At 51.2% G+C, this 15,393-nt stretch overlaps 2 protein-coding genes across 7 annotated transcripts; both read left to right on the forward strand.

The window, feature by feature from the left end:
- Positions 1–8: 8 nt before the first annotated feature.
- Positions 9–4,977, forward strand: POFUT1 (protein O-fucosyltransferase 1). 2 transcript variants are annotated; one of them, XR_014229696.1, is made up of 8 exons: positions 9–192; positions 273–394; positions 539–721; positions 1,312–1,424; positions 2,123–2,315; positions 2,575–2,817; positions 3,239–3,587; positions 3,842–4,976. XR_014229696.1 is itself a non-coding variant. In XM_082326344.1 (7 exons), the coding sequence occupies exons 1-7, from the start codon at positions 90–92 to the stop codon at positions 3,425–3,427; spliced, it is 1,146 nt and encodes a 381-aa protein (XP_082182470.1). In that variant the 5' UTR covers positions 9–89; the 3' UTR covers positions 3,428–4,977. The 2 variants fall into 2 exon arrangements, 1 of the variants encoding a protein (XP_082182470.1); XM_082326344.1 differs by having other exon boundaries at positions 3,239–4,977.
- A 364-nt stretch (positions 4,978–5,341) lies between these two features.
- Positions 5,342–15,393, forward strand: KIF3B (kinesin family member 3B). Of its 5 annotated transcripts, none has more exons than XM_082326183.1 (9): positions 5,342–5,405; positions 10,336–11,774; positions 12,359–12,460; positions 13,140–13,262; positions 13,374–13,492; positions 13,724–13,837; positions 14,513–14,618; positions 14,820–14,998; positions 15,267–15,393. In XM_082326183.1, exons 2-9 carry the CDS (start codon positions 10,392–10,394, stop codon positions 15,358–15,360), a joined length of 2,220 nt encoding a protein of 739 aa, XP_082182309.1. In that variant the 5' UTR covers positions 5,342–5,405; positions 10,336–10,391; the 3' UTR covers positions 15,361–15,393. The 5 variants fall into 5 exon arrangements, 4 of the variants coding, with proteins under 4 accessions (XP_082182309.1, XP_082182312.1, XP_082182310.1 ...); XM_082326186.1 differs by lacking the exon at positions 5,342–5,405 and adding an exon at positions 5,707–6,756; XM_082326184.1 differs by lacking the exon at positions 5,342–5,405 and adding an exon at positions 6,770–9,253.

Genomic DNA, 15,393 nt, shown 5'->3' on the forward strand with positions numbered 1-15,393 from the left:
CGCTTCGGTCGTGCTAGAGAGGCCGTTCCGGCGGGGCCCCGGGGCATGCCGGGATAGGGCCGCCTCTCCCTCACCGCCGCCGAGCCGCCATGGCGGCACCGCCGCTCCTCCTCCTCCTGGTGACGGCGGCGGCAGGCGGCGCGGCGCCGGCCTGGGACGCGGCCGGTTACCTCCTCTACTGCCCCTGCATGGGTGAGGCCCTCCTGCCGCGGAGCTTCCCCTCCGCCCCCGGTGGAGGCCCCGGCTGAGCCCCGCTCTCGCCCCTCTTGCAGGCCGGTTCGGGAACCAGGCCGAGCACTTTCTGGGCGCCCTGGCCTTCGCCCGCGCCCTCAACCGGACCCTGGCCGTGCCGCCGTGGATCGAGTACCGCCACCACCGCCCGCCCTACACCAACGTGAGCCCGCGGGGCCGGGCGGGGAGCGGGGAGGGGGCGGCGGGCTGGGCCGCGGCCTCTCCCCGGGGGCGAGGCGAGGGCCCCGGGCCCCGGGGGCTCTGTGTGCCGCTGCCCCGGGAGTGAGGCCAGCCCTGTCGTCCCCAGCTGCACGTTCCCTACGCGGAGCACTTCAGGCTGGAGCCGCTGCTGCGCTACCACCGCGTTATCAGCATGGAGGACTTCATGGAGAAGCTGGCGCCCCTTCACTGGCCTCCTGGCAAGCGAGTGGCTTACTGCTTCGAGGCGGCGGCTCAGAGAAGTGCCGACAAGAGCACTTGTCCCATGAAGGTGAGCTCTTCCCGCATCCCTGTGGGCAGCAGGTTAACCCCGCTGCTGTTCCAAAGGGAACGACTGGCTCAGTCGGGTCGCTGGTGATTTGCAAATTTAGGAGTCATCCACCCCAAATCCCTCCGTGTGGCATTCATTTCACCGCTCACCTCTGTGGCTTGCTGCGCCTTCCTGCTTTTCTTTGTCAGCAAGTGCTTGGGGTTCAGGGAGGTCGTTTGTGTCAGTAGGTTTTATCGGTTCAGACCTGATCGTGGCTGTAGGGAGAACAGGTCTGTAACAACAAAGCTTACTTCCCGCTGGTCTCTGCGGTACAGTTGTCCAGCTGGTTTTAAAGCCACCTATTTTAAAGACAGGTTTGACAGCCGTGGTGTTCTCCTGCTTTTTAGACAGCCTTTGCATTAGTTCTCAGTCAACTCTTCGATGCGTTTCACTCTCTCCTTCCTGCGGAGCTGATGGGTGACAGACAGGCTGTTGTATTCAGTCTGATTCTGCCTGTCACAGAAAAACTCTTCAACTTGGCGCCCCGGGGTCTCGCCGGGCCTGCCTTTCAGGCTCTGTGCGCTGAATGAACGCTCGTCTTTCCTTTGCAGGATGGAAATCCCTTTGGTCCCTTCTGGGATCAGTTCCAAGTGGATTTTGATAGGTCCGAGCTCTTCAAGGGAATCTCCTTCAGTTCCGCGTACAAGGACCATTGGATCCAAAGGTAGAGAGAAGATGGAAAAGTGCTGGCAGGTCGCTATAGAATAACTCAGGCAAACAGTTGCGCTAGTCGCTATGTAAAGCCTTTGCATTTTGGGGGAGAGATGGAAGTGGTTAGTTAGCAATATAATTAAAAATCTTAATGCTTTTTCCATTAAATATTCGCTGAGCACGATCTTCCTGTGGGCAGTATTAGGTGTGAGCTCTGTTAGGCTGGTTGATTTCTGAGCCAGTAATATTTAGTTACAATATTTATTGATTACCTATGTAATTATTCTTCAGAAAGCATGTGGTTCTCAGTTGCTGATCATGAGCTGTGTTTTGCTGGTTGCCTCATGTTTTCGGAGCCACTTCAGTCGTATCGGTTTGGGCGACAGAATTGCTCTAGTCTGGGCTGAAAACGTAAGCTCTCGTTGCTTGGCAGCTCATCGTTATGTGTATGAGATTCTTGTCTTTTGCCTGTCAAATAACACCGATTCGCTTGTTACCAGGCCTGAGGTAAAACGCGGTCCCTGAGTTTCGCTTCAATGTTGTGTTTGCGTGGCGAAATAGTTAAAATTCATCTTGGGTAAATTTGGAGCAACAGATGCCGTGTATTTCAGAGTGTTTGTAGTTTCCATTCTGACCTTCACGGTAGTCTTTGTGGAACACGATACGTGCAAGGATATGTTATATTTCGGTCTGCTGGGTTTTTTTCCATAGGTTTTCACCATCTGAGCACCCTGTACTCGCCTTGCCCGGAGCTCCGGCCCAGTTTCCAGTCTTGGAGGAGCACCGACCCCTCCAGAAGTACATCGTGTGGTCTGAGGAGATGGTGAAGAAAGGAGAAGCCTACATTCACTCTCTGCTGGTCAGGCCCTACGTAGGAATTCATCTGAGGATCGGCTCAGACTGGGTACGGTCGCCGTAGCCCGTGCGGTTGCTGTAGACGGGTGGCTGTCGCTCTGGAGAGGAAGCCGCCCCAAGAGGAGCTGTGCGTCTGGGGCGGCAGCCCGAACCCCGCCGGCATCCAGCAACTCGCTGTGTGTTAGCGATGCCGCTGGGATTCCTCTTTCAAACAGGCCCTAACGCTGTCTGCAGAGGTGGGGGACGTGGCAGTGTTTTCTCGCACTTGCCATTCAAACGTGATGTTTTCTCTTTTCTTCTTCCCATAGAAAAATGCCTGCAATATGTTAAAGGACGGGACAGCCGGGCCGCACTTCATGGCTTCGCCTCAGTGCGTGGGCTACGACCGAAGCGCCGCGGTCCCTCTCACCATGGACATGTGCCTGCCGGACCTCAGAGAGATCGAGCGTGCTCTCAAGCTCTGGGTGAAAAAGACAGAAGCTAAATCTGTTTATATCGCTACTGACTCCGAGCCCTACACGACGGAAATACAGCAGTTCTTCCAAGGAAAGGTAAGTCGTTCAGAAACCCGGTCTGGCAGGAGCGCTTTAATAAAAACCTTGGATTCTGGCCCACTGCTGCCACAGCCAGCAGGCAGGCAGTAGTGCAATATGTTATTCACGGACAGATATTGGCGTCGCAAAGTAAATTTTGCTCATAGCAATAAAAATTATACTGTAAAACTCTGCCTTTCCTAGAGGTTGAAGAGCATTATCCCGCACAGTAGTAAATTTCTCCTTGAAAAAGACTTTCTTGAAAATCACTTAGGTTTATTTCATTGATGTTTTGACATTTATCTATTCATAAATGAGTTATAGGGCACCTTAAGACAGAATCCACTCTTTTTGTTGTATGTTCCCATTTCTAATATTATGCCAAGGCGCTTGGATTGTAACGATGACTGCATTCCCTTGCTCCCTTGTTTCCCTGCAGATCAAGGTGGTCAGCCTGCAGCCAGAAGTGCCTCAGATCGATCTGTACGTTCTTGGCCAGGCCGATCATTTTATCGGGAACTGTGTCTCTTCATTTACTGCCTTTGTGAAAAGAGAGCGCGACGTGCACGGAAAACCCTCTTCGTTTTTTGGCATGGACCACCCACCGAGGTTACGGGATGAATTCTGACCAGAAGAGGAACCGGCTCCGTGGTTCTCAGGGCTCCGAGCTCGGTATCCTGCCGGGGGACCGCGCGGTGCTAGCAGCGTTCTCCTGCCTCAGCCCTGTGGTACCCTCACAGTCGCTTCTAGCCCGTTCTGTCTGACTTCTCCTGTATTTCCAGCGTGAGGTCAGGCAGAAAAGAAATTTTAAGTAGTGTAGTTTATAGGAAACTATGAACTATATATAGTTTCTGAGATGTAGTTTGTGTAGCTCTCCATTCTCGCTCTTTGGGGTTCACCAGCAATCATGACGGAGCAGCTGCTCAGATTTTCCCCTTCTCCACTTTTTTTTTTACCGTTAAATTTAAATTTTTACCTGGAGACGTTGTGAAGCTTCTTGTCCAAAACTGACCGTAAGTTTTTTTTTTGTTTTTTTTTTAAGTGCGAGTGTTGTCAGGAAGATCACGGTCCCTGGAAAGGGAGCGCAAGGCAAAGCTCAGGGCTGGGAATCGGCTCTGGGTTTTATCGAGTGCCGCTGTTGCCTTACTAGACCCGCGTCACCTCAGTGCCTCCGTTTCCATTCCCCTCTGAAAAGAGATTCCACTCCCGCGTCGCAGCGGTGCCGTGGGGCACCGGGATCTCAGCGGCGCTAGAGAAACGCGGCGGGGGCACGTTTTAAGGCGGCGGCTGCCTCTTCAGCCGGTCTGTATGGGCCTGGGGGAGGGCGTTTGCAGGGATGCCGGCGGGAGATCCTCCGTAGCCAGGCGAGAGTTGGAGATTGAGGGCTTGTAGCTTTGTAGCTGTCGCTGCCAGGCGGAGGTCTGCAGTAGGAACGGAACCGGCCTTGAGCTCGGGCTGTTGAAGTAGCCGTAGTGGGGCTGGTGTATGTCGTAGCTGGGTCTGTGGTGGTGGTTTCTGTTTTCTTGTTTGGTTTTGTGCTTTGTACAGTGACTCCGACGACGACGGAACCCTTGCTGGGGGTGGCTCCCAGTGGAGATAACGGGAGAGTGTTCGCTGATGGGGAAGCAGCAGCACAAAACCCCTTCGTTTGGCCCAGGGCGGTTTGGCGCTGGGAACGCCGATAATCCCGATGTGGTGAGGCACAACTTGACCAATGCTTTTGGTGCTCCTCTGACTTCAATTTTTTTTTTTTTTTTTTTTTTGTCCAAAGACTGAGTGCAGAACTTGCTGTTCCTCTTTTACAAAAGCCGCCGAGGGGAGTCGGTGGTACCAGGGCTGGCTGCCTCCTGCACGCTGCCGCGGTCTAAACCCAACGCTGGCTCGCAGCGTTCAGGGCGTTTTGGCGGTGGGCTGGTTTTGGCGGTGGGCTGGTTTTGGCGGTGGGCTGTTTCCTCCGCGGAGCCGGTCCTAAGCGTTGAGGGAGCTTGGAGGCTCGAGGCAGCGAGCGGAAGGAGAGGTTCCCTGGGTGCCCAGGACGCGGCTTGGGGTTCCTCGGCGCTGGCCCGCAGCAAGGCGCGGGCCGTGGTGGCTCGGGGCGGCGGGAGGACGGTGTGTTAACAGAATGGTTGGGTTTTTTTTTTACAAAAAAGGTATTTTTTTGTAATAATAAACACTTGGTTTTGTATTCACTCGCATTGCACTGACGTTCCTTCCTCCGCCGCCGAGCTCCCGGGAAGCGGGCGCCTTCCCTGCTCCCGGGCCGCCCGGCTGTGGCCAAGCAGCGGCGCGGCCTCCCCGCCTGGGGCGAAAACCGGGACTTCGGGGGCTCCGGGAGCGGGAGGTGGAGCCAGGCCGGGGCGGGCGCTGCCGCCAGGCCCCGGGAGCCGCCCGGTGCGGGGGGGGGACGGGACGGACGGGCGGACGCGGCCCCTTTGTCCCGGCTCCATCCGGGTCCCGCCGCCGGGGCCGGTCGCTACGGAAGTACCGGCGTGGGGGCGGGCACGCGCGTTGCTAAGGAAGTGCGTCGAGGCGGGAGGGCGGGGCCATCCCACCGCTTCCGGTGCCGCGGGAGGAGGCGGCTGCGCGGCTCCATGGTGACGGCGCAGGTGAGTCCGGCCCGGCCCGGGCCCCGCCGCCGCCCGCGCCCGACAGCCGGGGCGCTCAGCCCGGGGCCGGCCCGCCGGCACCCGCCGCCCCCGCCGCTCCCCCGCCGCCGCGCGGCTGTGGCAGCCCGGGGCACCCCGCGGCCGCCCCCGTTTGCGGGCGTGGGCAGGGCCTCGCCTGCGGGGGTGCGGGCCGGGGCAGCGAGCGAGCGAGGCGGCGGGCCCCGGCTGCCCGTGGCGAGGCCGCGGGCGGGCGGCCCCCATCGGGGCGGGTGTCCCCCCGCCTTGGGGCGGGTGTCCCCCCCCGGCGCGGCCCGCTGTCCCCGTCCCTCGAGCGGGGCGTCCGGGTGCCCCCGGGACCCCTCCCCTGCCGCAGCCGGTGGCCCAGCTGCGAGGGGGGCGGGCCATGTTCCGGTGAACCCGTAACCAGAAACGGAGCTCCCAGCTGGAGCGGGGGGCCCGCACCCGCCGCCTCCCCGGGGGACGGGGACACGCGTGGGGCCCCGGGCTGGAGCAGGTGGAGGTGGCGGGGGCGGCCACAGGCGCTAAGCGAAATCAGGGCGCCTGGAACCAGCCGGCGCGCTCCGGCCCCGGTGCCCTCCTCGGCCCGCGGCGCATTCAGCAGGGAGGCGCGAGGAGAACACCGGACGAGGCGGTTGGTTTGTGAAGGAGGAGAAGACACAAGCAATTAAGCCAAGACGTTATGAACCCAGAAAGATTTGAGAGATTTAAACTGCAAGAAAGCGATGGGATTTTTTAAGCGGCGCCTGGGGATGTGCGTAGTGATGCGAGGGAAGGGCTTAGGCCGCGTACCGTGAAAATCTTCCTGAGATCTTTAAACTTAAGCCAGGAAGCGGAGAGGCCTCGGGACTTCAGCCCGCCCGCGGGCGGGATAGGCGATCCGTGCCCAGCGAGAGCGCGGCGTTCCTTGGGCACGGCCGGCCGAGCTCTCGGGCCCTGGCTCCTGAAAGCTCCTGACGAGAAGCGGTTACCTTGGCTTACCCTCAGCTTGTGGCATTGCTTATTTTTTCAGGCACAACCTTATGTTAACTGAAAAAAAAACCCAAAAATGCTTTGATTTCTGCCCACTCTCCCCTCTCGGTCGTCTGGAGCACATCTTCAAGTGCTTTCATCTCTACCTTGACCTTGACTCTTGGGGGCCTGGCCCAGGTCGCTTCAGGCTGAACGAATTTCCCGAACGAAGGCCCCTCCCTGTAGCAGAAGAGTGAGTGGCGCTGTGGCCTTCCCAGCTCTTCTGGCCAGCCCTGTCCGGCCGCTCCAACGTTGCCGGGGAGTTTCTGGGGAACAGAAACCCTGCCGAATAATTGCTTTTATTTTCCAGTTACGCGCTTGGGTAGGTGTGAGAAGAAGCATCATTTGTTATGCTTCTGGTAACCTTCACCGCAGCAGCTAAAATAATTGGAGATGATTCGTGATAGGTTGTTGTGAAAATAGCCCAGATCAGGGATAAAATAATTTATCTGTGGCTATAAAAAGAGACTTGCAAGGGAAGAGGGGAAAGGTGTGAAACGATTGTGAAGCTCACGTTGATGAGGTATACCCGGAGGAACTGCAAATACGCAACACAATTTTTGTTCAGTGCGTGCCTCTGCCACGGCTGTCGCAGAGGGCACGTGCTGGGTATCTCCCTGCTGCCTCCCGGGTGAGCGTGTGGACGGCAAGGCGTGCTCCTGGGAAAAAGCAGCCGACGTGAAGGTTAACTTAATTCTGATCACTTAATGTTAGTCAGCATCGCTTACAAAGTGGCGCTTCTCATCAAAACAGTGGTTTGGATGTTAATTACATAAACTAAACCAAGGCTCTGCTTTTCAGAATTCGTGTCTAATCTGTGTATTTGCCAACGTGAACATCCACCGTAATAACGTGGATAAACGAAGCATCGGTTGTTATGTGAACTTGTCTGAAAAAACTGTCTCTTGTGAACTTGAACTACAGGAATGTCTCGGGAAGGTGTGGAAGGAGAAGCGTGCATTTGTGTATACAACTGCGCATGCTGATTAGAGGGAGAGTTGCTTTTTACGCTTCTGCAAGACTTGTCCCCATTTCACATATTCCTTCTCTGTCGGTGTTCTAGAATACACGTTCCTTGGGGGTCAGACAGTAAGGTCGTCTTTGTTTGGAATTGCCAGTTAGGAGGGAAATGCTTTTATTCAGTGGCAATCCAAAATTCCTGTAGTAATTTGAATTCACTGTGCGGGTTGGAAAGTGCTTCTGGATGATCGTCCAGTTTGGTCAATTCAATACGCGTTCCTCGTCTTCCTCCTGGTAGCTACCACGCGCTTGCATGGGAATAGCAAGGACAAGGAGTTTCCCCTCACAAAGCAAGGAAATTCTGAAGGCCATACTGAAGTTTCCGTACAATTCTTAAACTTATTCATTTGTTACCCTTGTGTTGTTCTTTGTAGTGCAGATGGACAGTCTGGATTTTGGGCTAGAAATGTTCTGCTTCCTTTCACAGCCCTCTAGCTCTGCTCCTGAAGTTCTCTGTCACCTTGTTTGAGAGGCTCGCCCGAGACATGCAATTACTGAGTAAATTAGACAAAATCCACGGGTTGCTGCAGGTCCAGCTGGGAGTGGAACAGCGAGATCGTCCTGAGCAGGCCAGGCTGAACGCGTGCCAGCGCTACCTGGGCTTTCCAGCGCGTATTAATTTTCCATTTAGTTCCAGTTGGCAGAAGGGTCTCGGAGCTCTTCCTGAAAGATATTTTTTTTAAAAAAGCTTATTAGGAATCACACAGCATTCCACAAGCCATGCCGTTTAGATCTTCCCTGTAAGGCTGTCGCTTTAGCAGTAACACAGTCTTTTTGTTCTGTTTTAAACGGCAGCTCGTTGTGCTGATGAGTGGGGGATGCAACAGCGTTTCTCCCTCTCCACCCAGAGCCATGAAGGACTCGGGTCTGTGAGCTGGGTTTGTGCGACCCGAGTTTGGATTGATGCCGAATCTTGTAAACCTGATTCAGTCGGAGCACCAGAGCAGGAGCGAGGAGTGCGTTTCAGTGGGTTGGTGTGCTTGGGCAGAGCTGGCTTTTATGGGAAATCCCAGTAAAAGTATATGGCCAAAAGAAAAATACTAGCACAGATCTGTGTGAACAGTTGTGCTTGAGATATCTAAAGCGAGTACGGTTGTCTTCCGTTTCTCCGCCAAAACAGATGCGCGAGTTCTAGCTGAGGAGGGGGCTGACGTTGGCTTGCAGGATCCTTTCACAGAGGGCAATCGCGTTACAGAAAGAGGAGGGTGAGCTCGAAGGACTGAGTGCTTTATGAAATTTTTATAAGAAGTGCTGTGAAAGGAGCTTAAACTCACCTGCAGAAGCCTGAGAAGGGCAAACCCTGGCAGGTGTCCGCTTCACACCCTGGCGTCCTCCGGTTGCTTGAGCGTTAGACGAGGCGTAATGCAGATTACTCCACCTTTACAGCTTTCCCTTCTGCTCCCTGCTGAATGCAAGCGGGGAACGCTGCTCTCTGGTTCAAGTGTGCTGACGATACTCGCGTAAAAAATACAACCGCAAGATCAACATTGACCGGGATGTTTGGAAGCGGAACAGAAAGACGAGGAGTTCTGGGGCCGCGGGCGTGCTGAGAGCGGCCGCCCAGCGTCGTGGGGAGCGGCCACGCTTCGCCTGGGTGCCCCGGGGCGCAGGCCCAGGAGTGACTTTGGATGCTGGGGTGTGAAGGGCCTGGGTTTGCAGGGCTGCAGCCGTGCCCTCGGCGGGGCCCAGCCCAGCCCGGACAGGCGTCCCACGGCAGCAGGCAGCCTCGCCTCGCTGCAGGTGGGTGGTGGAAATATTCCTCTTCGCTGCCCGCTGGTTTCAGAGCCCACCTCGCTGGGGTAATTCACTCCCCTTACGGGTTTGTTTCACCGTATTTGCAAGCGTTGGAAGGCTGTGCTACGTTTGGCTGCTTTAATGATTTCCTTTGTAGCGAGCTAGATTGCAAGACTGTGTGAAAACTTGCGTGTAACAATTATTTTGACTTGATTCTTGATAGAAAGGAAAGGCAACGTCCGTTTTCCCAAGGGTGGAAATGCAGAATGTTCAGGGGATGCGATGCCTGGAAACGGACAAACTATTTAATGATTTTATCTTGAATCCTCGCAGCTGCTGCAGCCCAATTTAAGTTCTATTATTCTGTAAGGAGGCTTCTAGAAAGTGACTTTAAAAGTGTAATGCGCAAGAGGAAAAAAGCATTTGGGCGGCATTCCAGGGAACTGCCGTCGTTTAAGAAAACCCGGGCGTAGGTTTTAATCCTTCTGTGGCAGGGTGGTCCTGATGACCCATCCCACGTGAGGGGATGGTCATAGAAATGTCTCAAAAATACGAGAAGGTTTTGTCAATACATAGGAGGCGTAAGAAAAGGCAGCTCTGAAAATACTGCGTTTATCATTTACAGCCTCTCTTGAATTTACGTTTACAGTCTCTCTTGAAGGTAGGTGAAGCACTTAATCAGAGCACCTGGCTGATTCCCTTTCAAGAGCCTGAGCAAAAGGGAGAGAGCAAGCCTGTACTGGATTTTCAAAGTATGAGATTTAAAACTGAAAGCCTGACTGCAAAGGGAATCAGTGGCAAAGTATTATGTTATTTTTATAAGCAGTTTAAAAAGCATTATGATTATTTTTAAGGGTCAAGAAAGGGATCTCTACCAACTGTAAAGATGTGATTTGGTGAAGATTTTTTGCAGCAGAGCTTGTGGAAATGATACCGTTTGACGGACAGGCTTTGGTACGATAGCGCTCTCTCAGCTCAGGCCTTTTTAAAGTTTTCATGTCGAACGTTATTTTTATTCTTCAAAATCCCTCACAACTTAATGAATGCAAAATACTGCTCGAATAGATGAGTCGAATCTTTGGCTTTGTGAAAAATTGTCACCTGCAGAAAACTGCCGTCACATATTCCTCCTTTGTTCCTGTTTTAGGTTTCTAGCACGGGATCATCCATCGACCAGAACGCGCCAGCCACGGACCTGCCGTCATGTCGAAGTTAAAGAGCTCTGAGTCTGTTAGGGTGGTGGTACGATGCCGGCCAATGAACAGCAAAGAGAAGACAGCGTCGTATGAAAAAGTTGTTAACGTGGATGTCAAGTTAGGGCAGGTCTCGGTGAAGAATCCGCGGGGAACATCGCATGAACTGCCTAAAACTTTCACCTTTGATGCTGTGTATGACTGGAATTCGAAACAGGTTGAACTCTACGATGAGACCTTCAGACCTCTCGTGGACTCCGTTCTGCAAGGGTTTAATGGGACAATCTTTGCGTATGGGCAGACTGGGACAGGGAAAACGTATACAATGGAAGGGGTGCGTGGTGATCCTGAAAAAAGAGGGGTCATCCCCAATTCATTCGATCACATCTTCACCCACATCTCTAGATCTCAAAATCAGCAATACCTAGTTAGAGCTTCTTACTTGGAAATATACCAAGAAGAAATCAGAGACTTGCTATCAAAGGATCAGTCCAAGCGGCTGGAGTTGAAGGAGAGACCAGACACAGGCGTTTATGTCAAGGATTTGTCCTCCTTTGTTACGAAAAGCGTCAAAGAGATAGAGCACGTCATGAATGTGGGAAACCAAAATCGCTCCGTGGGTGCCACCAACATGAATGAACACAGCTCTCGATCTCATGCCATTTTTGTGATCACTATCGAATGCAGCGAGTTAGGGCTTGATGGAGAGAATCACATCCGCGTTGGAAAACTCAACCTGGTAGACCTGGCAGGCAGCGAGCGGCAAGCTAAGACTGGAGCACAGGGGGAAAGGTTAAAGGAAGCTACCAAAATCAATCTCTCCCTTTCAGCATTAGGCAACGTTATCTCTGCCCTCGTAGATGGGAAAAGCACGCACATTCCGTACCGGGACTCAAAGCTGACTAGGTTGCTTCAAGACTCCTTAGGTGGCAATGCCAAAACTGTGATGGTGGCCAATATAGGCCCTGCCTCTTACAACGTAGAGGAGACTCTGACGACACTGAGATATGCCAATCGTGCCAAAAACATCAAGAACAAGCCGCGAGTGAATGAGGATCCGAAGGATGCTCTGCTGCGGGAATTCCAGGAAGAGATTGCTCGACTCAAGGCACAGTTGGAAAAACGGTCTATTGGCAAAAGGAAGAGGAGGGAAAGGAGGAGAGATGGTGGGGAAGAGGAGGAGGACACTGAAGAGGGTGAGGATGAAGGCGATGACAAAGATGACTATTGGAGGGAGCAACAAGAAAAGCTGGAGATTGAGAAGAAAGCTATAGTTGAGGATCACAGCTTGGTAGCAGAAGAAAAGATGAGGCTGCTGAAAGAGAAGGAGAAGAAAATGGAGGACCTGAGGCGAGAGAAGGAAGCAACAGAAATGTTGAGTGCTAAAATCAAGGTAGAGTTCTTCCTTGTCATACTTTTTGAAAGCAGTTTATTTAGGGTGTGGGGCAAATAGAGGGTTTCCCAATTTGGAAAGATATTTCACAAGAAGTTTCCAGGACAGCGATTTGTGTTTATATTGGAAGATTCTAAAATAAACTGTTTCTAGACGGAAGTTGACATTTCCACCATTAATTACGTATTTCAATATTCATGAGTTGTTTCATTGTTCTTACGTGCTGCTCTTGTAGGATCTTAAGCAATCAGCACAATGAAATGTGATGATACCTCTTTTCACAAGCCGTAGCACAAACCCCGCTTCGTTCTGTCACAGATCCTTAACATGTTTTTTACAGGAGAGCACGCGTCTTGGTTCTCCGGCTTTGCCACACATTGCAGCGATGCGTAATTCTGAGCAAGTCACTGCTTCATTAATCCCACAGTTCTATAGGAATTTTAAGAAATAGTCGTTCTCGTAGCAGCTGACTTGAAAGAGAACGTTAAATACGGGAGCTGCCCTGAAGGAGTTGCATCCGTATGAGAGAGAGTTACGTTCTGTGGTCACTGAGAGAAACTTAGGACCTTGGTTTTTCCTTTCAGGCCATGGAAAGCAAGCTTCTGGTGGGAGGGAAAAACATTGTGGATCACACAAACGAACAGCAGAAAATCCTGGAACAGAAACGACAGGAAATTGCAGAACAGGTACAAGGAAGAACATTTGTTATTTTGTATAAAAAGCCTGGCTGCCGAACTTTTATAAAGCATTGTATCAGGAGAAACTGTAAGAAAATTTCCCGAGGGCTGACCCTAAAATTGGTTTAATGGCAATCGTTAATCTCAAAAGATTTGTCATTGTATGAAATATGTAAAGAAGGTTTATAATAGTTTTTTTCCAGCTTTTCACGTTAAAGATTTATGTCCTATCTTGATTGGAGCTGTCTGTAAGTGAAAAAATGATTGGAAGACCTCAGAGAGTGACAGTTCAGCCATGAGCTCAAGGGAGGGATGTTTGCTATGTGCTAAAAGTTTATTTTCTGTTATGCATTTTCTGTTGGTGATTCTTTAAGTGCAATGGCTAGTACGAATTGATAAAAAGGAACAAAAGAATCTAAACGTGACATTTGATTCCTGTAAGCGAAGCTTGAGCACTTATTCACACTACCTGATTTTAGTAGCTAAATAAAGGCAGAGAAGAGTTAATGCTCCTGGTATTTTTAAGGCCAGAGGTGGGAAGAACGAGAAGCTAAAGCAAAAGCCCTGGAACCCAAGAAAGTAAAACCTTCCTGAGTGTTGGTTTCATGTACGTCAGCCTGGAGGTGGCAATGTAATTTATTAATATTTATTTATATTAATAATTAATATTGCGTGTCACCTTCTTCAGAAACGTCGGGAGCGGGAGATCCAGCAACAGATGGAAAGTCGGGACGAGGAAACACTAGAGCTGAAGGAGACCTATAGTTCTCTCCAGCAAGAGGTGGACATAAAGACCAAAAAACTCAAAAAGGTAAAAAGAAAATTATTCCAGGTCTAGTGGGTTGGGAATAAAATCAACCTGTGTGTGAAAGTGACGGGAACGTTGGCAAGTTCTGACTTTGGCTCCTGTTGTCTGCTCCAGTTATTCTCCAAGCTGCAGGCTGTGAAGGCAGAGATCCACGATCTCCAGGAAGAGCACATCAAGGAGCGCCAGGAACTGGAACAGACCCAGAATGAACTTACCAGGGAACTAAAGCTAAAGTAAGCCCCATCGCTTCATCGCCTGCTATTAACTGTAACAGAGATGGTTTCTGTGGGTGGGGAGCAGAGGGACCGTGCTGCACGTGCTTGTGGAACAAGATCTAAACACGAGAAAACGAAAACTTTCCTCCTTTTCCAGGGCTGTATTAAGTCAGTGGGAGAGGAGTGGTGGAGAAAGTCATCTGCTAATTATGTTTCTTCTGTGTTTCCCATTTTTGTGGTGGCATGTAGGCACTTGATTATTGAAAATTTTATTCCCTTGGAAGAAAAGAATAAGATCATGAACAGATCATTCTTTGACGAAGAGGAAGACCAGTGGAAACTGCACCCCATAACCCGTCTGGAGTGAGTGTACTGCTAATCTTGTCTTGGGATGGAATTGTAGGTCACAGAAAACCCTCTCGTTGTCAAGAACAAGGTACCCCAAAAGAGGGATTGAATTGGGGATTTAAACCGGCCCTCCGGAGTTGGTAGCTTCTTGCTGCACAATAAAATAAAAAATGTTATTCCTCTTAGTAGGCTGAATAAAGCAGGGATGTACAGTTAGGAAAATTCTTGGAAGATTAGGATTTTTCTTCTACATGAGCCCAATAATTATATGTAAAATATATGTAATAGTGCGTTCGCCATTATAATAGCAGTAAATGCCTGTCATATTTCTTTCCTGGTTTAGACAAGAAAGCTCTCATAATTATTGAGACCTGTGGCTAGATCCTGACTCTCTGCACAGAAAGTTCTCTACAGCAAATTTAGAAAATTGGGTGCAGCTGAGTGCATCTGTGGTCTGCACAGGAAACATATGTAGAAATCCCCCCTTTGTGCGGGGAACAGATGAGCCAGGGTAACTCTCCTCTTCTTGTCTCTGACTGTAGAGAGCTGTTCCTGCAGATGCAGCCTAGGTAGTTTCTGCTCTCTTGGAACATATTTCTGTGTGGAATTCGCAGATGTTTCAGGTCATAAACTCCGAGAGGAGTCGTTGTTTTGGGTGTCTAATATACTGAGTATCCCTTTTTTCTCTAGTAACCAGCAGATGATGAAAAGACCGGTATCCGCTGTAGGATACAAAAGGCCACTGAGCCAACACGCCAGGACGTCCATGATGATTCGTCCAGAGGCTCGGTACAGGGTAAGCCCAGAGGTGGTTCCAACCTTCCTGTCTTCACCCTTCTGGTTGGGGGAACATGAAGTTCAGAGGATTGTTAGTTCTTCTCTGGGATGTAAATTTTTAGTTTTACATATATAAAGTACTTCAGAATAAACTTCTGGAGGGAAAAGAAACAATTTGTATGAAAAAGTGCAGACTTTGATTCTGCTTTTACTGTCTCAGGCAGAGAACATCGTGTTACTGGAACTTGACATGCCCAGCCGAACGACGAGAGACTACGAAGGTCCAGCCATTGCTCCCAAAGTTCAGGCGGCTCTAGAAGCAGCTCTGCAGGATGAGGATGAGATACAGGTGGACGCTTCAACCTTTGAGAGCACTTCAAATAAGAAATCAAAACCCAGGTGAGTTGGACTTTCAGTTAGCAGACTAGCCAACAGCAGAGGTACGAGTACAGTTGCTCTTTGTCGGCGCTTCTTGTCAGTGAAGTTCAGGCGAGCTTAGCTGTAACGCAGAGGGAGAGAAGGGAACGTAGGACAGAGGTGAAAGCTGAGACTGATTAGAGAATAAATCCAGTAAAAAAAAAAATCAGCTTTTGGGAGATGAATTTTGGTGAGTAACAGGTGACATTGTTGGGGCTTTTTGTTTATTTTTTCGTTTTTACTTCTTCAGGCCTAAAACTGGAAGGAAATCAGGGGGATCCTCTTCAGCAGGCACCCATAGTTCTCAGCTCTACCCACAGTCCCGAGGGCTGGTTCCAAAGTAAAACCAGCAGTTCCTCTCCGGGGCGCGAACAGCC

The sequence above is a fragment of the Platalea leucorodia genome (assembly GCF_965183815.1).
Source record: "Platalea leucorodia genome assembly, chromosome: 13".
NCBI lineage: Eukaryota > Metazoa > Chordata > Aves > Pelecaniformes > Threskiornithidae > Platalea > Platalea leucorodia.